This window comes from Sordaria macrospora, chromosome 5 (genome assembly GCF_033870435.1).
Source record: "Sordaria macrospora chromosome 5, complete sequence".
NCBI lineage: Eukaryota > Fungi > Ascomycota > Sordariomycetes > Sordariales > Sordariaceae > Sordaria > Sordaria macrospora.
The window spans coordinates 1,827,787-1,851,557 of NC_089375.1; the positions used below are offsets into that span (position 1 = coordinate 1,827,787).

The window sequence follows — 23,771 nt, forward strand, 5'->3', positions numbered from 1 at the left end:
GTGTTTGTGAGTGTGGTGGGATGCCGTATGGTTTTTGTACGATTTTGTGTGTGATGATAGTATATATACCCCCTAGTTGGAAATGACGACAGAATCAAAACATCAATAATATCTATTTTCAGAACTTCCCAGCAGTTGGTATCATAACCATAGTCCCCATAAACGCTCTCTCTTTGCTACGCCATGCTTCGACTTCAGACGGACCTGCTCAGTTACTTTGTATCATACAACTGGACACTATTTGCAATACCCACCACACAATCTCATTCACAATAACTTGACAAAAAAAACCTTGACTGGGGGCCAGCACACAAAAAAGCAGTAAGAAAACTTTGTTATTCATATCAAAGACGCCATGTTTTGTTTAGCCATATCCCAATTAAACGCCTACACGAAACGAATTATAAACCCCAAGATCATTCATTAATCCTTGATGTGTGCTTCCATGTCCCATTTCATCTCCTCCCTTTAGCCCTTCAGCTGCTGATATCCATGGAATCACCACCAGCCGTAGCAGCAGCAGGCGCCGTGGACTCTCCCGCAGCACCAGCACCGCCATTGACACGGAAATCAACCGCGCCATCGTTGCCGATAAGCCTCTGCTCCGACTCCTGTACGAACTTGACGCTCCTGGCAGGATCGTAGAACAGCTTGAAGCTGCGCTGCACGTCCTCAACGCTGACCTGCTTGGCCTTCCTCTTGGCGCAGATCAGCTGCGACGTCGTGATGAGGTTGCTCGCGTACCGCAGGCCGGCCTCGGCGCCGATCTTGGTGAGCAGCGCGAGCGCGTCGGGGGAGAGGTCGACTTCTTCCTCCTGGGCGCGGATGGTCAGAATCTGGTTGAGCTCGTCGGGCGTGTACGAGTGGGTGTTGATGATGGAGATGCGGTCGAGGAAGTCGAGAGGGAGACCGTGCGGGCTCTTGTAGTCGGTGCCGCGGATCTTGGAGTGGCCCCTGTTGCTGGCCATGATGACGATAGGGGCCAGGTCAGACTCGAGCGCCCTGTTGATGTAAGAGAAGCACTCGATATCGAGCATGTGCACCTCGTCGATGAACAGGACACCGGGCACGATCTCGGCCTTGCCCTCCTCCTTCCACTCGGCCACCTTAGTGTTGATCTGGTCGCGGATCTCGCTGCGGATCTCGCCCGTGTCGCCCGAGAAGAGAGCCAGGAAGCCTTGTGTCCGCGAGTTGATGACGTCGATCTCGTGCAGCGTTACTGTGTGGACAACCTCCTTGCGCTTCTGTAGCTCGCCGTCAGGGCACTGCAGGAACTTGGTGTCGACGCCCATAGCGTCGTAGTCGCGCGACCGAGCATACGATCGGCCCAGCTTGGTAATCTTTCCAGATGACTTGTCTATCGAGATAATGTCACCCGCCATGACGCGCTCCTTGGTCATCGCGTCAATCATCTTGCTGCCCATGTCGTAAATAGCTTCCATGTCGGTCGTCTTGATTGTGAGCTTGCCCTGCTTGGCGTGCCCGGTGACGCTCCGGTCGATCTGAATCTCCACCACCTCACCCTCCATGATCTCGCTCTCCTCCTTGATCCTGACGCCAATCGACTTGCGGAATGCTTGGGTGAGAGCCTCGGTTTTGGACATCTCTAGCGAGTAGATTTCGGAAGCGGCAAGGGTGGTAAAAGGCACATCGGTGCCGAGGGACTGGGCCATGCCCATGGCAAGGGCAGTCTTTCCGGTACTGGATTTCGCGTTGGTTAGTATACAACGGTATGCGCCACAGCTTTAACAACAGAAAACGGGCTAACCTGGGAGGACCGGCGATAAGTACAGCACGGCCGGCAATCTTCCCTTGCTTGATCATCTCCAGAACGACAGCAGCCGCCTTGCGCGCCTTCTCCTGGCCGACAAGGCCTTGGGAGGCAGCTCTAGGCTCGAGTGTATCGGCATCGACACCCAATCCGCGAATGTGCGAGTGCGCTGCGATGAGGTTGAGACCCCGGAGGTCCTTACTCTCTCCGACGGTGACGACCTGCTATGTCATGGGCGCAAGGGGTTGTCAGCTATTGTTCCGTCGAGGTACTGTGCTGCTGGGAGGTAGGTGGGGAGCTTACAGCAGCCATATTGCCCACTGATTCGCAAAGAATGAAGTTTGAATAAGTCGATTGTTGTTACAGAGTTCTCCAAGAAGGGCCGTTTGGGTCTGAGTATCAAGGTCGGAGATGGATCGTTCGTAGGTGGATGCAGGGATGCTTGGTGGTGAATGATGGAATGTTGGCTGAAAAGAGAAAGACGACGAAGGTTCAAAGCTGCAGTGCGCGTCGCGCTGTGATGGAACTTTGCAGTGAGTCGGCTTCTCCAATTGCAGAGACAGGCCGGGCATCCAGTGGTTTGTTACCAGTGGTTACGTACCAATACGACCTTTTGGTACGCCGACTTACACGCCACTGTGGCTGAGAACACAAACAGCGATGACCTGAACAAGGGACGGGACCGCCCCGGGACTTGCGCCGGTGGAAGAAGTTGCCGGCACGGCCTTTCTGTGACCCACAAGACCCCGAATTCGTAGACCCACATCGGGAGTCCGATTAGTTTGTGCAAAACAAGACCTCTCATTTGCATTCAATAACTTTCAGAATTGAAATAGGCCGGAGCATATGTCTTGTATGCGAATTGACGGCATTGATAGGCAAACATGCGAGTACTCGTTGGGACCGTGCTCTAGACGAGGACGGGAGACTTAAGTACCTATATGTATGTGAGGCATTCTGTCATCCTCTCCGTACAAGGACGTCTGTCCCATTGCAAGCGGAATGCAGTGAATGCCTGATGGTCAAAGACGAAGCCCAAAGCAATAATTCGGATATAGAAATGACGTTCAGCCAGTCACAAGCAGTGAACGAGCAAACCGACAAGGGTTCGTAGCGCCTTCCTTCAAGAGAAGTTCTGTGAGTGGAAGCTGCAACTCTGCAACTTGGCAATGGACCTCGGCCTCAAGGGTGCCCGGTCCCCCAAAAATATTTAAACCAAATTTGCCCACCAAAACAGCAAAAAGCACATTCAATGTTATCTTTTCCTTCCGCCATCTTTGGCGATTATAAAGCTGGCGTTCCGGCATGCATTCAGGACTATTCGCTCGACAGTCCATACAAACCAGGAAAAGAGCATCTCAACTTGTACCTTTGCGTGGCAAGCCCTAGTCTGATTCCATAACTCCTTCCCGCCTGGAGGTGCGGGGTTTGCCAAAACTTTCACTCTACCTACACGTCTACCCGCATACATCCATCCCAATTCCCAGGTGCCAGTGGTATCACGTTAGAAACACATCTACAATCTTCAACCAACAATATCGAACATCAACACCTATTTCAGGCTCAATTCCGACATTGAGTGACGTCTGTACCGCTGGCACGGGCCGCTCCCCGCTGCCACGAATACATTACCACCTTGATCTGTCTTCCAGTACCCTCCTCGCCACACATTGTCTGTTAAGCGCACGCTTGATTGCAGCGTCTCGTCTCACTGCGCAACTATTCATCCGCCTGGTGTCACCATGTCTTCCAGGCCGCCGGATCCGTACGCGAGGCGGCCCTCCACTTTAAACGACCGCCGACCATCGGTAGACACCCATCAGCGTCGGGATAGCCACCATCGTAATCCTTTCAGAGAAGAACGCAGAGAAGAACGGCATTCCGAAAGGACTATTTCCAGTCATGCAGGTTCTCTGGCCAACAGGCCACCAAACAGTTGGAATGATAGCCATCACCGGGACCGAGATCGGGAACGGGATCAGCAGGAAAGAAGCCGGGATCGTGAACGGGATCGTGAACGGGACCCTGGCTTGCCTGATGCACCTGCAAGAGGCCTGACAGTAAACACACAAACCGCATCGACAGGCGAACGTGCTCGACCAGACCATGGACTGAACACCCGTAAGCTATCCACAGTCTCTCAACAAAAGAACAAACGAATACTGACTTCGATTGCAGCGGCCACTGCCTCATCTCCTACAAACAATTCCAGGAGTGCCTCAGACGTAGAGCTAGCAAGATGTCTCAGGGCACTGTGCGACTCTCTTATCGGTTTTACTGCGCACAAATATGACCTTACCCAGGCTGAAAAGGGCCTCACAAAGCGGCAAGCCGACTACAACAAATCCCTGGCTAAGCAAGCAGATTTCCCTTCAGTACCAGAACTGCAAAAGAAGTTCTTGGATGGCGCCACCAAGGAACGCGATGAATACAGGCATAGGGTGCGCACTGCTGAAGATGGTATCAAAAAGGCGAGAGATGGCTTTCTCTCCTGTTTACTGCAGCTGGTGAAGTCTGGTTACTTGCCACCTGCGTTATTGCCTCCGGCTTCTACAAGCTCGAAGGAGTACGACGATAAAATTGCTGAACTAGAGCAAGCCTTATCAAGCCACAAGAACGACGCACAAAGCAGGATCAACGCATTGCAAGATCTTTACGACGGCCTCAAATCTAAGAGGCTTCTGGACCAACAAGACATGGAATCCCGATTTAAGGACCTCGAGGACAAATTTGGCAAACATCAGCGAGAGTATGAAATCAGAATTGCGAAGCAGCAAGAAGAGTTCACGAAGCAACTCCACACAGAGCTGGCTAAGCAGCGGCAAGACTTTGAGCAGAAACTTGCGAAGCAAAGCAAAGAAATCCCGAAACAAAACACGAAACTCGAAGAACAGATCAACAAGACGCAGGCAGACTTGAAGAAATTGAAGGAAGCCCAAGAGCAGGAACTTAAGACACAGCTAGCCAAACAACAAAAGAAGTACGAGAAGCAACTTGAGCAACAACTTGAGCAGCGACGCGCTACAGCACAAGATGCTTCAAAGCAAAACTCAGCTACCGAGGTGGCGTCTCTCCGGCAGGAGCTTGCCGACCTACGCACCCATCTGGGAACCAGAGAACAAGAACTCAACCAAGTCAGAGCCCAAGTTGCGGAGTTCCAGTCCAGAGACCAAGAACTCAGCCAGATACGAACCCAAGTTGCGGAATTCCAGCAAAAGATGGCGAAACAAGAGGAGACACTAGAGAACATTGATTTCGAGGGGTTGGATCAGGCAGCAGAAATTATATCGTTTGGATTCCCGGCGCTCAAAGACCGCGTTGCGGATCTGGAGACCAAGACACCTCTGGACGTCTTGGGACTTACCAAACAAGTTGCAGACTTGGGGACAAAAGACACAAATGTTTCCGGACTTAGCCAACAGGTCGCGAATCTGGAGACGAAAGTGATACAAGTTTCAGCGGCCCAAAAGGAGTCCAACAGGAAACTGGAGGATTTCCAAAACAAGTTCGCTGTTACCTTTGGGCAACTGGTTGATGCTGAGCGTATCAGGATAAACAAGCTCACACATGAAGTAAACAACCTTAAGCTGAGGCCCACTGCTGGAACGCCAACTCCTCAGGCTGGAGTCAGCACAACAAATCTCGAACCTCTCCGTGCCGAGTTCAAACAAGCCAAGGCTGAGCAGCAAGCAACGATCGAAGACATACAGAAGCAGACGGCGGCGCTGGACTTTGCAATCAACAATCTCAGCCAGCGCTTTAACAACATCACTACCAAGCACGTGGCGGACATGTTGCTCCAGCAGCTGATTCCGGAAACGGAAAAGTGGAAGCTAGACCAAGAGGATCTCCATAGAGAACTTGACTCGCTCAAACTCAGTGTCAGTATCTTGGAGGTCAAGACTGCAGGGCTCGGTGTCGAGGCTGATGTTCAGCGAGGATTGAAACGGCGCCGAACCGACCTGGACGGGACGAATCTCGAGCGTCCCGCTTCAACTACTGGTGTAAGTTTACGTTATGAGTCGAATCGTCTATTGATTTAATAGGAAGAATATTACGATACTAACTTGCGGAAATAATTATAGCAGCCAAATGATGTTCCATTATAGCTAGACCGGCGTTATTATTCTTGGTTGTAAGAGAAACTTGTATGACAAAACGAAAGTCTGACTAAGAAGTCAAAAGTAGGCTTGTATAAGTCAGGAAGCTCTTAGCATCCAGTAATATAAGTGGTAACTACACCACTTGTGGCTAGGTTAAAGATTACTTAAGGTTGGCGAGTTGGCAGACTGAATAGCTGCTTTAAGCTACTTGGAATTTCAACTGCGGTTTTCCAAAAGGAAGTTGAGAATTCCATTTTCCAATCTGATCACTGAAAAAGAAAAAAAGAAAAAAAGAAAAAAAGAAAAGATAACAACAATTTCCAGAGTGCAATTACACTCAAAGCATCTGCAGCTTAGTGGCGGACTGACAATAATACTATATGTTAAGACACACACTGGAATGCAAGTTACGTAAGCAGGGCGTTATACATTAGAATCAGACATCACTGGTGTTGATAAGAGGTGGTACACTATTCTAGATATTGGACATGGATGTCACGGCGTAACCAGAGGGCACGTTGTGTACGATTTGATTAACTTAGACTAAGAATAAGAAGCTGAAGAGGGAAGAAATCTCAAAAGGGAACGCTCGATGCCAGAGCTGGGTTTTATACCCAGACCACAGGCGACAACCAGTGACAGCCAAACTCGTGAATGGGATGACCCGATTGAACAGCACCCATGTGAATGGGAGCCTTGATGGCAGGCATGTGACAGCCCAGATGGTGCCAGCCGTCACAATGGATGCAGAGATACATTTTTAGAAAGGGAGCAAAAACACATACCTTAAAGCTAACATACCGAAAAGGATTATCATCTTTATTCTTCGATGATTTGGTTCCCCCTTTTCCTATGAAAGCGCCCTGTCATCCCGACACATTTCGTAACATCGACATCAAGCTTCATGGAAGCTGTCGTTCCAAACATGGAAGTCTTGGCATCATGAGTAAACGGTGCAATTGACCCCCCCTTGTCGCGGATCTTCTTGAGCTGAGTGTGTTTGGGGGTGAGGATCTCCCGGGTCTCACACCTTTTGGTTCCAAGTGCCGCGCCGGCCGGGTTGAGCCTGCAGTCCATCACAGGGCTTGGAGTCGAACAGGGCAATCATCAGTGAGCAGCGGTCGGTGTGGAGCTTTTCCTTGCCCGTTGACGGGAGCTTGTTCCATGTCGTCCGCTTGCGCTGCTGTGGCCCTGGATGGCACTACCTAGAGCTAGGTACTCAGACATCAGCTTCATCATCGCGATAGGTCTTGATGATGATGATGATTTGAGGCTAGGAATGTTGTATCAAAGACGAGGAAACAGAAGACAGTAAGTAGGTTGATATAAAAACTGTGTCGAAGAGAGCTGGACGAGCTCCTCATGCCCGTATCACCTATCACAGGGCGTGGGTCGAAACGTGTGCTCTGGAACCTCAAGCTGTCCATGCAGCCAACTTAAAGTGGGAGCTGTTTCGCCAACCAGAATCATTCTCGTCGTAAACAAAATTCTGTAGCTTTTCCAGCTATCCGTGTTAGTGCACTCAACTACCTAAACATTCAGATAGCCAGAAACGCATCTGATCTGCCTAACACCAGATCAAAGGGAATATTGGCCTCCTGTTAAGAGAAATTGCCTGAGAAGCGAGAAAGAAATGAAAACAGTAACTTCCATCCGTCACAAAGATTCATAGCTACATACAAGAACTTCGCTGTCCCTGGCTGCACGCAAGCTCCTCATCTGCGGAGCTACTTGTTAGGGTAGGCAAGTGGAAGCAAACCTGCCCGTGAAGCGGAGGCAGAAGTACATGAGGCTCTTTGAGATGCCTGACATGGAAACAATACGGACGTCGATACCTGTAGGTAGTAATCATACCTCTACATTAACTTGCATCATTTTACATTCAGATATTGGTTCCCGTTCCAACTGCAAAGTTATTCTCCTTTCTTCATCTGTGTTTCATTTTCCAGGGACCAGGAAGCACAACCTTGAACACTCTTTCCACCCTCTTCCCTTGGCCCTGTGGCCTGTGTCTCAGTGACGAAACACAAAGCCGCCGAGTCTTCTCATTTTAGTGTATATACGCCGCTTAGCTGTTAGGGTGTGGTCCACTCGTCAAGCGCGATGCCGCACAGTGGCCGCTCAACCGCTACCGCTACCGCTACCGCTACCGCTACCGCTCCATCCATCTCGCTCCGCAATAATCTCTCCGCCCGGATACGACCCGACCGACCGCTAACCACCCACGCTTTTCCACTACAAGTCCCAGGGGAACCTAGGGCATTCCTGCCAATCTCCATCAACCCGAAAGCCAGAGACCACGACAACGGCACATCTCTCTCAACACCCGACCTGCAACCACCACACGCACACGGCACTGGACACAAGCAAGACATCCGACACCACTCGGACACCCATTTATCCATCCTGGAAATGTAAAGGTACGTTACCTTATTGCGACGGCACCTCAAGTGACGGGCAGCCCAGGTCCATCACCACCACCACCACCTAGGTCTCTAGCAAAGCAGTAAGTACCGGCCACGGCTAGCACGCCCGACCACAGCACCACCACAACACCACACACCACAACACACCATGCACCCGTCACCCGTCACGCCTTGACCCTGCTGCCCTTCCAAGCACTTGTCCCCGTTTCCACCTTTCTACTCTCCACTTTCATTCAGGTTCCATTCCATTGCTCGCGCCCCCAGCAATCCCACCTCGGCTTCCCTGCGCAACACCATCCGAACTCCGGCCTTTTCTTTCGCGATACCATAATACCTTGGCTGGCCAGCTAAATCACTACAAGTATATTATTGCTGTCGGATACACCACCGCTGTGCGCGCAGTCCCATACCCATCCGCTATCTCCAACGACGCGTTACGACCGACCAACAAACGACGACGACGACGACTCCATCTGCTGCACCTTCGGGCCGCTCCCCCCGCCCCTCCCCCCTTCGAACCTGCTCGGGCACGCTCACCGACCGATTGCTTCGTCGTCGCATGCGCTGCCCATAACTACGGTTGCCCGACCGAGACATGCGCCCTTGTCTGCTATCCCATATCAAGGTTGTCGATAGGAGGCTAGGATAGAGCAAAGTTAGAAACCACAATCATACGTTGTCGTCCCCATTGACGGGCGGGCAAATGAGGAGGAAACCGGCTGGTGTTGGCGATCCACACACGACAACACCGCGATAGCGAACCGAACCGCCGCCGCCGCTTGATCTACTTAAGCTGTTGCTGCCACCGCACCACACGCGCGCACGCGTTTCTCACATAACAGAGAGAAAGAGAATCGCAAACACACACTGAATACTGGTTAGGTATGCCATCTATCTTCCTGACTTGTTGTCTTTTTAGTGACGAATTGTGGTGGTTTGCTGCGTGTCTTTTGCGTCTCCTGCTTTGTTTTTGTGTTCCATTCAATTGCCCCGCAAACCCAAAAGTTGAGGTTGGGATTTGGACATCAGTTGGACCCCAAGGGACCTCTCTCTACTGTACCTCGCAAAGCTGCGATCCCACTTTGTCGCGTTAGCCATATCTTCATGTAGACAGGTGCTCTGACGACTTACTTCTTTCCCCTTTTGCTTTGTTTTGCATGAGGATGACGCATGCTAATTGTGCAAATCGCCAGACCCTACTGCGAACCAGAACTTCGGCTATTGTGAAGGTCGTCGACCCGCCTTCCATCCCATCTCCGTCGCATGTTTGTGCATTGAATACCTATTCATACAACCCCACGCAATACCGCACAATACGAACCCTCTGCGACGACTTTCTGAACCCGGGTTGAGGACCGAACCTTACCTACGCTTGCTCTACTTCGACTCAGTCTGCAACTTTTTCACTTCGTCCACGAAACGACAGCTACGAAATCCAACACACAATATCTTACCAATTCTCGATTGCCGCGCCTAATCTTCGAACCCGACACAAAGAGACAAGTTACACGACGTACCCCCGACTTGCGCTTCCCCGGAGTCCAATGTGCCAACGATGAAAAGAACGATGGAAGGAGCGGAAAAGAATGCAGACAAATTGGCTAAGCGCATATTACCACAACGTCCGCACCACCTTACTTTGTCCCTGACGGACAAGTACCCCGAGCCTGCTGGCTTCTGGTATACCGGGAAGAGTCACCGTCTCCAATACACCACATACCTCTCAGATTGCGATCGAGGCATCCTCATCACGCGGCCCTCGTATGACATTTGCGAGGAGCCCCCGAGCGCCCACAGCGCTATGCCTCCAAAACCGGCTCCCTCTAACGGGGAGGCCAAGAAGAAACTTTCGTTGAAGGATTACCAGAGGTGGAGGAAGGACCCTTCTGCTACACCAAAGCCGGATGCCAAGCCTGAGGCCAAGGGTGACACAAAAGTCAATGGCGCAGTGGAACAGAGTGCGCCCGTGAAGGAGAACATCAAGCCTGACGATGCCAAGCCGAAGACGAAGCTCGTTAGGTCAGAGAGAGAATCAGAAAAGCCCCGTATTACGGTCAACGGAGACAGCATACGAAGCTCCCACACCCAGTCTCAGGTTGAGGCTGATAGTCGGAAACGGCCTGCAGATACCGAACGCGAACAACACAAGCGGTCCAGGCCGGATACTAACCACGAGACATCGCGTCTTCCCCCGAAGCCCGAGGCACCACGAAATCGCCTGAGCGACAAAAAGGACAAGGATACCAGAAAGGAATCCTTACACCCGACCACCAATGGACAGGCCCGCACTGCCGCAGACAGGGAGCGCGATGTCAGCGCTTCTCCCAAGTCCACGATACTAGTGAATGGGTCGAGATCTTATAAGGAGAGTACCCCTGTCTCACCGCGGAGGAAGCGAGATACGTCGTCCAAGGCACCTGTTCCTGCGTTACTGTCGCCTCTACACCCTTCCCTACTCGCAGGCGAGTCGGATAAGCCAAAATCGAAGAAGCCGGCAGAAAAGGCCCCACCGAGGTCTCTGAAGATTGACAACTCGAAGAAGAAGTTTGAGATCCCGGCGCTCCTGTCTCCTACTTTGCCTGCGATTGTCGAGGAGGAGCTGGCGCGCAAGTTTCAAGTCACACCGTCCAAGGCTGAGTCTAGAGACAACAACAAGACCCAGCTACCAGATTCACCTAGCATTGCGAGGAAGACCAAGGTGAAGGCCGAGCCTATCGAAGAGGAAGACGAAGAGGAAGAGGAACCAGAACCTTCCTTGATCGTCACGTTGAAGCTCAAGAAAGCGAATGCCAAGAGGGCAAAGGATCTCCTTAGCCTGCCTTCCAAAGCTGTGAAGGACGCAATGAGGAAGGAGCGCACAGCTGCAAGAGCAGAGGCTACCCCTCCCCCTGCTAGAAAACGGCCACGCGCCCCAGACGATACACCCTCAGAATCCGTTGCGGCAAAGCGACCAAGGCCAGCAATTGGCGACACAGTCATCGCCAGACCAACAGGCATGTCCACACCACTCAAGCCCAGCGCACCGACCATGTCCAGGGTGCCATCAACTCAATCTCAGAACGCAACACCCGGACCGGCCCCGACGAGACACCTCACTCCCGGTATGGGCGAGCGCTCATCTGTGCCACCACTCCCTCCCCCATCGGCCGAGACTGCACAGTTCCGCGAACGAGACGTCGAGTATCGCGCATACGGAAGCAAACTAAAGCACCAGCGCGACGCAGTTGACGCACAGCTCCGCGACCCAGCCAAGCTCAAGGTCCTTTCATCAGCCGCCGTCACTCTGGAGACCAAGCGCGCCATGGTCCTCCATATCGAAATGGTCATGGCGTACATGATCGCCTTTTACAACGGCAACCACGCCCGGATGATGGACCGCCGGGCGCCCGATTTCGCCACGTGGGAGTCTCTGGTGCCGCACTTCTCGGAACTGAAGAAGCGCGTTTACTCGGTCCGACCGTTCCGGATCCTCACGACACAGCTCTTCGCCATCATGCTCGAGCATATCACCGCAACCTTCAGCCAGGCCGACCAGGCGACGGCCCCGGCACTGCTTGCGAGGTGGCAGAAGCTGGAGCGCTTGCGACCCGAGGTCTGGTATGAGCTTCATCAAGTGGCCGATTTCGTGGAGGACAAGCCCGTCAAGATGACGGTTGGGCCGTGGACCAAGATCGAGGAGGCGGTGCTCAACGCCATGGGCGTCATGAAGAGATGGGCGGAGATCGAGGAGGTCAAGTGGACGCCTACGATCATGAAACCCGAGATGGCGGCTGAGGCGAAGAAGGAGAAGGAGCTGGGGAAGGACTTGAAGAAGGAAAAGGACCATCATAGCAGCTTACCACCGAAGGAAAAGGAGAAGGAGCACCAGCCGCAGCGTGATAGGGAGCGTGAGCGTGAGCGAGAGCGAGAGCGCGAACGGGATCGGGACCGGGACCGGGAGAGAGAACGTGACCGCGACCGCGACCGAGATCGGGATAGGGGCAGGGACAGGGACAGGGAACCGCCACATCATCGAGAGCCGCAGCGTGATCGCGAGAAGGAGCGCGACAGGGACGCTAGGGTGAGGGATATGAGCCGTGACCGCGTCCGCGACCGCGAACGGGATCGACCACCACCACCACCAAGGGAGCGTGATCCCAGAGACATCATCCGAGGCGGGGGAGTCGGCCATCCAGTCAAAGACATGATCCGCGACCGCGACCGCGACAGGCTGTACAACGACGGAAGATCATCTGCCAGGGGCCGTGACAGAGAGAGGGAGAGGGAGAGGTCTAGGACGCGGGATAGGGATATGGGTGGTGGTGGTGGTATTGGTGGGCATATCATCGGTGGTCGTGGCCTATCGCCGCCGATGCGCTCGGTGGATCTAAGGTTACCGCTGCCGCCGCCTCCGCCGCATCACCATGGGTTACCGCCGCCGAGGACGAATGGGTACAGGTAGTGCCTGGAGTGTAACAGAGAGCCGGGGTGGGATCACTGGTGTGGTTGGGATTGTTGTGGAGATGAGGAAGAAGGTGATGCTGAAACGGAAGAAGAAGAAGGAGAATGGAGGAGGGATGAGTAGCAGCGTGGATGGACATGCCAAAGGAGCCTGGAGGAGCGAGTGCATGACATGGCAATGATACGTATGGAATGGATTACATGGGGCCGAGCGGAAGGGCCTTCATTGCGAACGAACCTTCATTGTGTGAAGGTGAATATGTGTTATGAGAGAGACAGAAGAAGAAGAAACTGAGTTCAGTACAGTTCAGTCCAGTGCAGTATACAGGTCCAACAGTCCATGACGGATGGTACGATAACATAGTACAACCGCAAAGAAGCAGGCGTATGTGTGTACGTGCAGCGAAAGGAGACGGGAAAGTCTCGCGGAGAGGCTTTAGTAGCTAAAAATTCATTTGCTCTACTTGCTCTACTTTACTCCCAGATCTTATAGCAATGTTCGCTCTCGGGTCATCCATCCGAGAGCTCTAAACGCCAAAAAGTGGTTATAAACATAAACTTAACATAGCTACAATTTTGAATCATCATTCATGCGGTGTTCTCTCAAACGAGATCTTTTTCGTGTTTCCCTGTGGTCCTTTTCCATCAGCATGTTTCCTTTGGGGGTTGGAATCTTGTGCAAGGCCTTCTTCCTTTTTTCTTCCTTTTTCTTCATCTCCTTTTCTTCTTTTCTTTTCTTTTCTTTCTGTTTCATTTCTTTTCCGCGTTCCGCGGAGCCAAGTTAAGTGAACATACAAGTAAGTACACAGACAGCAGTTTAGCTTCAGGTTGTAGAAGGTAGGTAGGTAGGTGTCTAGGCGGTGGTTTTGTGTGTGTGTTGTGTGTACGTCTTGTTTGGTTGATGATTCTACTTCCTCTTTATGGAGAAGGGAAAAAAATGAGATAACCTATAGAGGACGAAGAAGAGGAAGAAGAGGAATAGAGACTGCTTGACCTGGACCGGGACTGAACTGGTGAGATGTTGACTGATGTACCCAGAAGGACTTCAAGTTCTGATCCGTGTGACTTGCACGAAGTTCACTTTGTGAATGGCAACATAACACCACTATCCGAGAACGAAAACAGGTTTTCTTTAACTTTTTTTTTGATTGTGATTGACATGCTATGCTATCCATCATGAATAACCATGGAATGAATGCTTTCCTTATCCTAACCTCCTTCTCCAATGTTAATCATAAACACTCCGAATATCTATAGCCACAAAGCTTCCCAGCTGAGGTATCGTATCGTAGACAGAGAAAGATATCCTTGACCCATGAATCCCTATTATGTACAGATAAAATGAACTCGTTTCAACCCGCCTTCTTCCTTTTCCTCGTTTCATCTGGAAGTCGGAGGTGAAAGAAGAAGGAAGGCGTTCATTAATGAAAAGGAATAACGAAAACATCATGCTTGGGGAATATTTCACCAACAAGCAGTGAGTGAAGAAGTCCATCCCCATCTTTTCGTCTTTTTCCGCCCCTTCCATATATGCTCATATCGTCAAAAAAGAATGATCGTATGCCCTTTACTCATTCATGGTATCATAAAAACTCCCAGCACAACATCGAGCCATTAAAACGTAGCTTGTCGAAAAACCCGTCGACAGCTAATGAAAGAAAAACAATCCTTCGTTTCCGGCATCGTGCTAAAACAAAACACGTTTTTCGTCATCCAAGCCGAGAGTCGTTTCGTCGTCGTAGTCCAGGCAGAGATGACGCCGTGAAAACGAGGGGTCGAAATGAATCCCCGATTCAAGCTAGGCAATGCATGATAATGATGCCCTGGCTTATCCTGGTAATGCAATTATGGATGCTTGACGAAGAAAAGAATAATTAGTGGTGTCGGTGTCAGGCCAAACTTTCAGGTCCAGAAACACCAACCCAGGTGGTCTGGCCATTCCCTCATAGCCAGAAGGTGAAGAAGAGCATGACTCCGACCAGACCAGCGCTCATACCCGTCAGCTCCTTGTTGATAGGGGCAGGGTTCTTGGTCGAGGTAGGCGAGGCGCTTCCAGCAGGCTGGGAAACCTCGGCTTCCTCGGTGACGGTGGGCTTGGGCGCATTGGTGGTAAAGGTCTGGCCGATGGTGGGCAAAGCAACGTTGCCGTTGATCAACCAGCCCTGGACGCCAGAGGTGGGGCAGGCTCTGGTCGAGACGTGCTTGGCATCGTAGTCGGACCTCTTGATGCCGGTGGGGGTGATAGTCGCCCACTGGCTCTGGAGGTTGGTGAAGTCGGGAAGGACGGGGGTGGGGGTGCCGGCGCGGGTGAAGCCACCCTCGATGTCCTCGCCGGTGGCGGTCGGCTCCAGCTTGGGGCCGTACGAGATCAGGCCGTAGTGGTTCTCCTCCTCGATCCACTCGTAGATGAGCGCGCCGCTCCAATCGTTGATCATCTCAGGACCGAAGATGGCGTTCTGGTCGCCAAAGAGACGGGGGCCAGGCACGTTGCAGCCCGTCTCCGAGAAGAAGATGGGAACGGGAAAGTCCTTGGCCATGCTCTGCAGGTTGGCATAGCCGGACTCGGCATACTTGGTGGGGTCGCACCATTCGTACGAGTTAAGGGCGAAGAAGTCGACGTTCTCGGAGGAGTTGCCGCCGCAGGTGAGGTAGTCTTGCAGCATTGGGCGTAATTCGGCGATGTCGGCGGCTGAGTAACCGATGGGGACCTTGCGATACTTCTTCTTGTCGCGGTAGGCCTTCATGTCGCGAGTGGCAGCCTTGATGTAGGGGGCCGCCTGAGACTGATCGGACTGGATGATGATCTCGTTACCGACGAAGAAGCCCAGAACGTTGTCGTACTTGATAAAGGCATCCATGACCTCAGCGTACCTATCATGCTGGGTCTGGTTCCACCAAGGATCGTTCTGTAGGTATTTATTAGCATCGTAGGCTCCTTTTTGAGAATCAGACTGGAACATACGGGCAAGATGTAGGTGTCAAAGGTATCCAAATCGATCAAGGGATAGATGCCGGCCTTGTCGAAAACCTCCATGCAGCCATCGTGGTTTGCCGAGGGATCAACATGGTAGACACGGATCGAGTTGGCGCCAAGCTTCTCCATGAGGGCGGCATCGCGCTTGCACTGCTCGGTGTCGATCAAGGGATCCGCAGGGGTGAGTTGGTAGGCAATTCCTGGGTCATTGTTAGCCAAGTTTCACGGTGATTGGAGGGGCAAGTATGGGAACAAGAAAAAATAATTACCCTTGAGGAAGAATTGGTCGCCCTTGCTGGTGAAGAACTTATTTCCCACAGCTTCAATAGTGGGGAGCGCATGCGTGACGGCAGCGCCGACCACGGCGGATAGGATTGATGCCTTCATAATGGATATTATGACACAAAAAAGGTACCCGTCCAAAAGATATCGACTGACGACCTAGATGATTGTTGGGGGAGAAGGAAGAGGTAAAAGAATACTACTCTTCACTTTTTCCGTTCGCGGTGAGTGAGGGGGGTGGGTCCAAACGACAAGAGCCGCAAACGCTTTGGTGAATGGTTTCGAGTAAAATGAGATGTGTTCCTGAGGAAGGTTCGTCCCGTCTCTTGCCCGAAGTGGAAGCTCTGCGCTTTTGCTCGACTCGCACTTGCCAAACCGAATTGGAAATTTGCGACAGTGAATGTGTGACCGATGAGTCGCTCCGATAACGAATGCTGGAAACAACACAATGATCCCTTGTCGTCGTCGTCCCAGATCCAATCTCCCAAAACCAATGCGTTTCGTTTCCCGTCTCCGTATTACTGTAACGCACGATACCGAGCCACGACTGACAACTGCGACTGTGCTGATAAAACGACCGATCTGTTGTTGGAGAGATGCACCCGAGCCCTTGAAGAAAAAAGAAGACCAAGCGAGGGAAAACGAGCGAGCGGTCGTGAGTTTTAAAGATACGGAGAAAGAAAAATATGGGGAACGACGATGCGACAAGGTCCGAGATGGGAGTGAGAAAAGTCAAGACCAAGAAGCAGGGAAAGGCGAACAAGGTTGACAGAGAAGGCTGGACGGGCGGGACCCACCCCCTATGTACGTACATAGCAGTACTAAAATCCCGTCAACGTCCAAGTATCTTTACCACCATTTCCCATAGCGATCACCACGCGAACAAGAGATCTGAGATACCTTACCAGGCCCTTGAACCAATCCCGTCCAATCCATATCCAGGTCGATAGCGGACGGCCCAGTTTGACCGACCACACGGCAGAGAGCGAGTCGTCGGCCGCCCATTTCTTGGCTATCTTTGCGCCGGTGACCCAGTCTCGCCGCCTTCGCCTGTATCAGAAACAAAAAAGGAAGGATGGGTATTAGTTGCCGGTGAACCTTGGCAGAGACGAGCAGACGAGGCAGACGCCTTGATTCCGTGAGAGACCTCTGCAGCGACTCTGCAGCGACTCTGCAGCCAGCACCAGGCTGCACAAGCTGCAAAGCCCACTGGCACCATGCAATGTCACGCCGCTAGAAGCTGTGGGCCGACCCGAGTCCTGGTTCCTCCAAAACATGTCCAATTGGCAGAGACGGCAGAGGCAGACACCGAAGAGGGCAAAAGCCGTGGCGGTGTCTGTGTGTGATGCTGAATGATGGAAATAGTGTACAAACAGCAACCGAGTCTTTGCCAGCGAGAGAAAACGCCTTGTCTAATAACGCCAACACCAGAGCCAACGCCCGCCAGCGACCGCCCGTTAGATTATTGCATACAATGTGCTATCCGATGACATGGAAAAGAGTGGCGGTTCATTGTAGATGCGACATCTGAGCATGCGGTTTCTTGCTAACAGAAACGGCAAAACGACCCTGATCTCACTCAGCGGCCGGCGCTACCCATTGAGAAACCCCACGAGACTATCCAAGCTTTCAACCGAGTCAAGCAAGACAAGTCAAAAGTCAGCGACGATCGATTTCTGCAAAAAGAAAAAAGGGACCTGGCTCGCTCGCCTGGGGGGAAAGGAAATCAGCACAAGGTCAAGGGGGATGTGGTGCATTGAGTGGTGATGATCTTGACCGCACCGGGCAGGTAAGCAGAGAGACGGGAGCTGTTTGTCCTCTTTGTTTCGAACAAAGGGAAGCGGGAAAAAACCAACCCCACGCACAACCAAAATCCCCACCACGGCCCCCCAAATCCACATCACAGGGTGGGATGGATGTGGTTCGTCCGTTCCTGAATTCTTGCAAGAGCTCCCATCTCCCCGCCCCACCATGAGTGCAACAACCAGCCACCGCAGGCCGTTTTGCATCGTCTCCATCTTGCCTTTTCCGGTTTGGGCTCTGAGCTTTCTTTCACCATTCAATTCAATTCACCCGGTGGCCGGTGACCGGTCGTTGGTCTCCGAGGCTCCAACTTTGACTTCTCCTTTTTCTGGCATCAAGCCATCAACATGGAATCTCCGCCAAACTCACCTCACCGACTGCCGTGCATATCACCATATCCCCATAGACCTTCGGTTTGCTCGGTCATTACGGGCTTCCCGTTTCCCGTCGTCGTCCTCTTCTGGAAATGTCGTGTGTCGTGACAGAAGCTTCATTTTGACACATCGCAGTCCCTATCCGTGATTGCGCACGTCGAGACAGTGGTCTACATAGCGATGTGAATGTCGGCAGTGGGCATGTACTGTATGTATGCAAACATCCGCTGACTACAGCACACACACAAGAAGTTACACGACATTTTGCCCCTGGGTCTGGACTCTCTCTGGGCCTGGAGGCTTGAATGAAGGTGTGGCAAGATGGCAAGATGCAATTGCTGGTCAATCATCGCTGAGAAGGCAATTCAACGGTCACTGCATTCGAGGTCATCAGAAACGAAACGTTTCGTTTCGTCTCTCGAATTGAGAATCAAAATCACTGGACACAGCATTGGTACTCTTTTCGATGGTTTGCTCAACCAAGGACACCTTTACCGCCGGGAAGGTCTGAACTTCAAACGGCCATCCATTGACCATTGCTTCTTCGATTCCAAAACTCTCCCTTGCGTGGTCGCCATACACAGTACATCCAAGGATCTTAAAAACGCAAGCGAAGCTAAAAAGGTTTCAAAATGGAATGCTTAAGTTGGAAGCGAAGAAGCCTAGAAGGCGGATCCTTCCAGCCTTCTTTTCAGTGTCCTCAAAGATTTAGTTTCCATTGCTGAAACCACTGGCTTCCAGGATTTGTATTTAACCGAGCGAGCAGCGATGCGATGACGTTCTTCGACCTCTTTTACCTTGCCGACCCAGGAACCTAACACCAAGGTGAAGATGCGCGCAAAATGCAACGCCAACAACAGCGCTGCAACGACATCTCCCACCCACACGGCACACGCAACCATACCCTCCCTACCTCCTTTCGGTTTCCGTCAACCGGACTTGCGAATATTAATCCCTTTCTTGGAAGATTTCGAAATGGAACAAAACGTCATTTTACATATTCCGCTTCTGTTGCTTACTTGCCGCTCGCGTTCCAGGGTCCCTACAAAAACGACACCGCCACATACAGCTTTATACAGCGATTCCGCTTCTCTTTTTGTACCAGCTTTGACTTTCTCACAAAAACCTCCATTCTTGGAAGATAGGTTCGGCGTTGACGTCGTCTTCGACCCTATACTAACATCCTTATCACACCCAGTCCTATTCCCATTCCATATCCGTTCCCATTTCCATTCCCATACCATCCAGGCATCCACATCAAAATGCCAATCCCGGTCTTGCGCCACGTGCAGTACATCACTGCGCTGCGCTGCGCGGTGTGGTTACAGACTTGGACCTGCATTATGTCAAGTCAAGTTGCCTAGGTGCCGAGCTGCTGCAGTCTGCCCGCAGTATACCGGTACCTTAGCGCAGTATACCTTACCGCATTACCGCACAGCAGCAAAGAAGTTCGGATTAATGCACCGTAATGACAATCTAGGATCGATCTCGGATGAATGTCCGTTCGTCACTTCGTTTGGTCCTCCTTCGTTTTAAAAGAGTGCCCTATAGGAAATTGGAAATGTCGACAGCTAATCGCTACCAGCTTGATGAACGAGGAAATAAGCCGTGGTATTACAAACGGGAGTACTTGTTTGATGGTAGGATAGGAGAGGCGTTTCGCGGCTCAGTTGCAGTTGTGCAACATTATCCGATGGACTCAGATCTCTGCCAGTCTCGCCAGTGCAGTGGCAGTGGTTTTGCTAACCGCCAGCAGCCAGTCAGCCAGCTAACCATGCTAGTCGTATCAGTCGTACAAGTCGTACCAGCCTCCAGTCCTCGATGACTGATACTTGGTGATATCCAGAAACAATATTCTGACAACTAACTGGTTCTGGCACTCGAGATTGATGATGAATGTTGATATGTACAGAGCCTCAATACCAGTATGTAGTAAGCTTTGCTATTGGCAGTTCATGAATATACCTAGGGTGAAAGCACATGTAATTGATTGGCAGGAGCGGAAGATCACTCCAGATGGAGTGATGGGACACGAGAAAGCGTGGGGGATGAGGCTGGCTGTGGCTTGCGTATTCTGCAGTGTTGTAGATTGGGTATCAGTATCAAAGCTGAGTGGCTGGGAGATAAGATCAACCTACCAGTAGTATCTTGGTACGGAATTTGAGGATGAGGTTTTTCTTAAAAGTTGGAGACATCAATCAGACACCGAGTGAGGAAATTTGGAAGCAGGATTAAGATGTCGGATAAGTGATGGCTGTCGACCATCTAGGTACATAGTACTTCTGAACAGAAGGTAACTGAGGGGTAGGTGGATGCGGTACCTACATCTTACCATATTCAAGCCTTGAGCTCATGTGCTTTTCTTGTATCGTCATCACTTGCTATAGCATAGCAACCTTACCTCTGTTCAACAAATACAAACCACCACATCATCCACCATCCCCGAAGCCTCACGCTGCTCCGGGCTCGGCACATTCTCCTCATTACAGATACCCACACGCCTCCAGAGAAGAACTTCTTCTTCACCCATGCCCCTATATCGTTGGATTATCTACCCTCCTGATCTCTAACCAATATCAACCCCGCCTCATTATATCTCTCCCACTTATCCCTATACCCCACGAAAGTGTGCAGCAACATATTGTTACCATCCGCAACCCCTTCATCCCAACACCAAGTAGTCCTGTGTGGCGATTGCACGCCGCTGCCAATAACGGTATAATATGCGAGACTGCCAAGATCTTCCGCTTTCTGCCCCGGCTTTGCGCATTGGATGTCCCTGCCCTTGACTAGGCCCCTTCTTACACACCCCTTCACAGGGTGATGAGGCGGTCGGAGGGGTAGGTTAAAGATGTGGAGGTGTAAGAGTCTAGGAGGGTGAGGTAGTAGCGACAGAGTTTTGTCAGAGTGAGATTGTCGGCAATGCCGCCCGTTGTGGTTGTGGTTGTGGTTGTGGAGGGAGTGGAAGTGAGAGGATATGGAAGCAACGTTATGAGAGGGGCATTGCTGTTGCTGTGATCATTGTTGTCGTCGAATGTCTTCAATGTGTCCCCGCCGCCGTCGCAAAACGTACGAAACTGCGTCTTGCACGTGATATTATGCGACCGCCAAGTATCGTTGATCTGGTACGACTCCGAGATGGTCGTGCTCCGACACTCCCAATACCGTTGCGGATCGCCGAAATATAGGATCCATGACGAAAGGATGTGCTCCTGGAACACCCAGCCTCGCCAGAGCAGGGAGTTGGAAACGGGTAAAACTCTGATCGAGACGGGCAAGACTGCATGGCGTACATGGTGTGTGTGTCGCATCCGGCTTGGGGCCAATTTTGCATGGGATCACCTCCAGCGGATTTTGTTCGGTGAAGTAGCGGTCGGCGTCCTCGCCCGCTCCGCACCCGCGAGAGCGGCAACATCGACTGCGCAGTTGCCGTAGACCTGGGCTATGGTGACGCCTTCTCGTTCCCAGTCTTTGCGCGCGTCTTGGATGATGCACAGGAGTCGATCCAGATGCAGCGGTAGCCCAGTTCTTGGGTTATTTTCTCGGGGATAAAGAGACGACGGTCTCAGAGTTGTGTGCCGTTGGAGGGATGTGAAACCTGGAATCTTTGTGATTATCCATCATGTTAACAATCATGAAGCGGTAGTAAAGTCCGGGTTTAAAGCCTTACCTTCAATGATTGATATAGAAATATAGGCAATCTCGACCTTCTCACCTCCACAAGTCCCCCAGTCGCGGGCTGTCTTATCCCAACAGTGAGCGCAATGGTTGTGCTTATGAGCCTGAATTGTTTGCAGATCAACTACCTCCCTACTGAGGAACACATAGAGGTGAAGCGGAAACCCGCCTCGATGTCCGATATAGCCATCATCATAAACCATGACAAAGACTGGGCCCTAGTGGCGTTGCTGAGCCTCTGGAAGTGGATGTGCCAGCGAGTCTTGATCTTGACCTTGACCCAAGATCATGGCGCAAAGATGGCAACCGAATTTGGTGGGCTCTTAACACCGTTTGATTATTTTCGCTGTGGATGAATATGCCCTTGTGATCCATCTGTATCGAAATGGATCCGTGAGCAACGCCAACCTAAGATATGTAGCTTTAGGACATTGTCAAACGAGTCAGAGCTGAGTACGTCTGTAGCCGCCACGGTCGCAGTTTCTGATGCTTCTTTGGGGGGTCATAGGTTTAGGGTGTAATATCTCAATCAGTTGCCGGAGCTGATGAAGGCCGTCCATCTTGATCTGTGTAGGCGAGCGACGTAGGCTGGGCGATGCCGCGATGTCACCAGCGGTAGTTAGAACTAGTTCAGCCTTCCCAACTTTAGCCTTCTGTCCTGGTCGGTTGGTCTGCTTCAGACACTCAATCCTCAATAGACAGGGAGATGTTGGATTTTACGCTTGCCGGTAAAGCGTTGGATAACAAACTCTCATGATCACGTCGATTGTCTCGACGAGGACGCCAACTGGCGTTTAGGTTCCACTTTGTGCGGATTGGAATCCATCTTGAAACTGCCTGAAACAAGAAGGAATACGATTCTGGAAGAAGAAAGGAAGAACAATGTGATGATTGAAGTGAAGTAGAAGAAGAAGGAAGTGACGTTGAAGATGAAGCGGAACAACGTCAAAATGCGTGCATAAACAGGCAGGTGGAGCCACGAGGTGGGTCTCACATCCCCCACGTTTTAGCGGCAGGAGCGGTTTGGGCGCTGTCTTGGCATGGCAAGTGATGCCAAGCCTGCTGTGGTCATTTCCTTGGCGTTTCTGGCGTTGCTGAATGTTTGTTCGACACTCAGCTTTTGTGACTTCCGTTCTTCCTCCTCTTCATCTTCCTTTCTTCTTCTCATCCCTCCGCAACGACGATCGATTTCAATTCAGGAGTTCGATATTGTCCCACCGCATCGAAACACTTGCAGTCTGGAAATATCATACATTTACTTATAAAATAAGTCCGACCTCGAACCTACTTGCTTGTTGCATCGGAAATGGCCGGGCATGCCTGGTGTAAGGACACTTCACCGCCGAAGCCGCAAATAAAGGCGGTGGCCGATCTATCGGGATTCAAAAAACACTGCAATGCATCCAACACCGTATCTCCAGCTTCTCACGACGGGAAATTAAACAAGCAACGTTCGGCTGGCTGGCTCATCCAGGCTCCCAGGACATCCCATCCCGTCCCGTCCCGTCCAGTCCGCCATCTAATGATCATTGTCTCACCATGACGAAAAGAGGCAGCTAGTTGAAGAAAGAGAGAGCAGCAGCTGATCCTTTTCTATAGTTCTGGAACTGATTACTGATATCGTCTGCTTGAGAACGACCGCCACAGACCCAACCAAGCGGTTACCAGGGTATCTCCTTTCTTTCCTTCCTTGTCTGTTTTCGTTTACAGTCATCGCCTGTCAAGGATGAGTAACGGGAACATTCCATGTCCTGACGGCTCATTCACAAAGATGGCTGAGCATGCACCTCTACAATACCAGAAATTGTCACATCTTTTATACTTCAGGGTGTTTCCGTCCGGTTGCCCGCCCTACGCCCCCTTGTTTCCGTTCCAAAGACAGTCCCTTTGTCACTTTCTGAGCTCAACTCTGACCATTTA

At 51.5% G+C, this 23,771-nt stretch overlaps 4 protein-coding genes across 4 annotated transcripts; 2 read left to right on the plus strand and 2 right to left on the minus strand.

Moving 5' to 3' along the window:
- Positions 1 to 117: 117 nt before the first annotated feature.
- SMAC4_04189 (uncharacterized protein) lies at positions 118 to 2,691 on the minus strand. The gene is made up of 3 exons (XM_003346709.2): positions 2,075 to 2,691; positions 1,769 to 1,995; positions 118 to 1,701 (listed from the first exon to the last, which is right to left on the minus strand). The coding sequence occupies exons 1-3, from the start codon at positions 2,081 to 2,083 to the stop codon at positions 477 to 479; spliced, it is 1,461 nt and encodes a 486-aa protein (XP_003346757.1). The 5' UTR covers positions 2,084 to 2,691; the 3' UTR covers positions 118 to 476.
- Positions 2,692 to 2,994: 303 nt separating this feature from the next.
- Positions 2,995 to 6,405, plus strand: SMAC4_04190 (uncharacterized protein). The gene is made up of 3 exons (XM_003346710.2): positions 2,995 to 3,892; positions 3,950 to 5,775; positions 5,857 to 6,405. The coding sequence occupies exons 1-3, from the start codon at positions 3,514 to 3,516 to the stop codon at positions 5,878 to 5,880; spliced, it is 2,229 nt and encodes a 742-aa protein (XP_003346758.1). The 5' UTR covers positions 2,995 to 3,513; the 3' UTR covers positions 5,881 to 6,405.
- A 3,462-nt stretch (positions 6,406 to 9,867) lies between these two features.
- On the plus strand, positions 9,868 to 13,179 carry SMAC4_04191 (uncharacterized protein). The gene is made up of 3 exons (XM_003346711.2): positions 9,868 to 10,169; positions 10,258 to 10,353; positions 10,582 to 13,179. Exon 3 carries the CDS (start codon positions 11,143 to 11,145, stop codon positions 12,739 to 12,741), a length of 1,599 nt encoding a protein of 532 aa, XP_003346759.2. The 5' UTR covers positions 9,868 to 10,169; positions 10,258 to 10,353; positions 10,582 to 11,142; the 3' UTR covers positions 12,742 to 13,179.
- A 687-nt stretch (positions 13,180 to 13,866) lies between these two features.
- Positions 13,867 to 17,682, minus strand: SMAC4_04192 (uncharacterized protein). Its single transcript, XM_003346712.2, has 3 exons — positions 15,984 to 17,682; positions 15,703 to 15,914; positions 13,867 to 15,646 (listed from the first exon to the last, which is right to left on the minus strand). The coding sequence occupies exons 1-3, from the start codon at positions 16,099 to 16,101 to the stop codon at positions 14,684 to 14,686; spliced, it is 1,293 nt and encodes a 430-aa protein (XP_003346760.1). The 5' UTR covers positions 16,102 to 17,682; the 3' UTR covers positions 13,867 to 14,683.
- Positions 17,683 to 23,771: the final 6,089 nt, after the last annotated feature.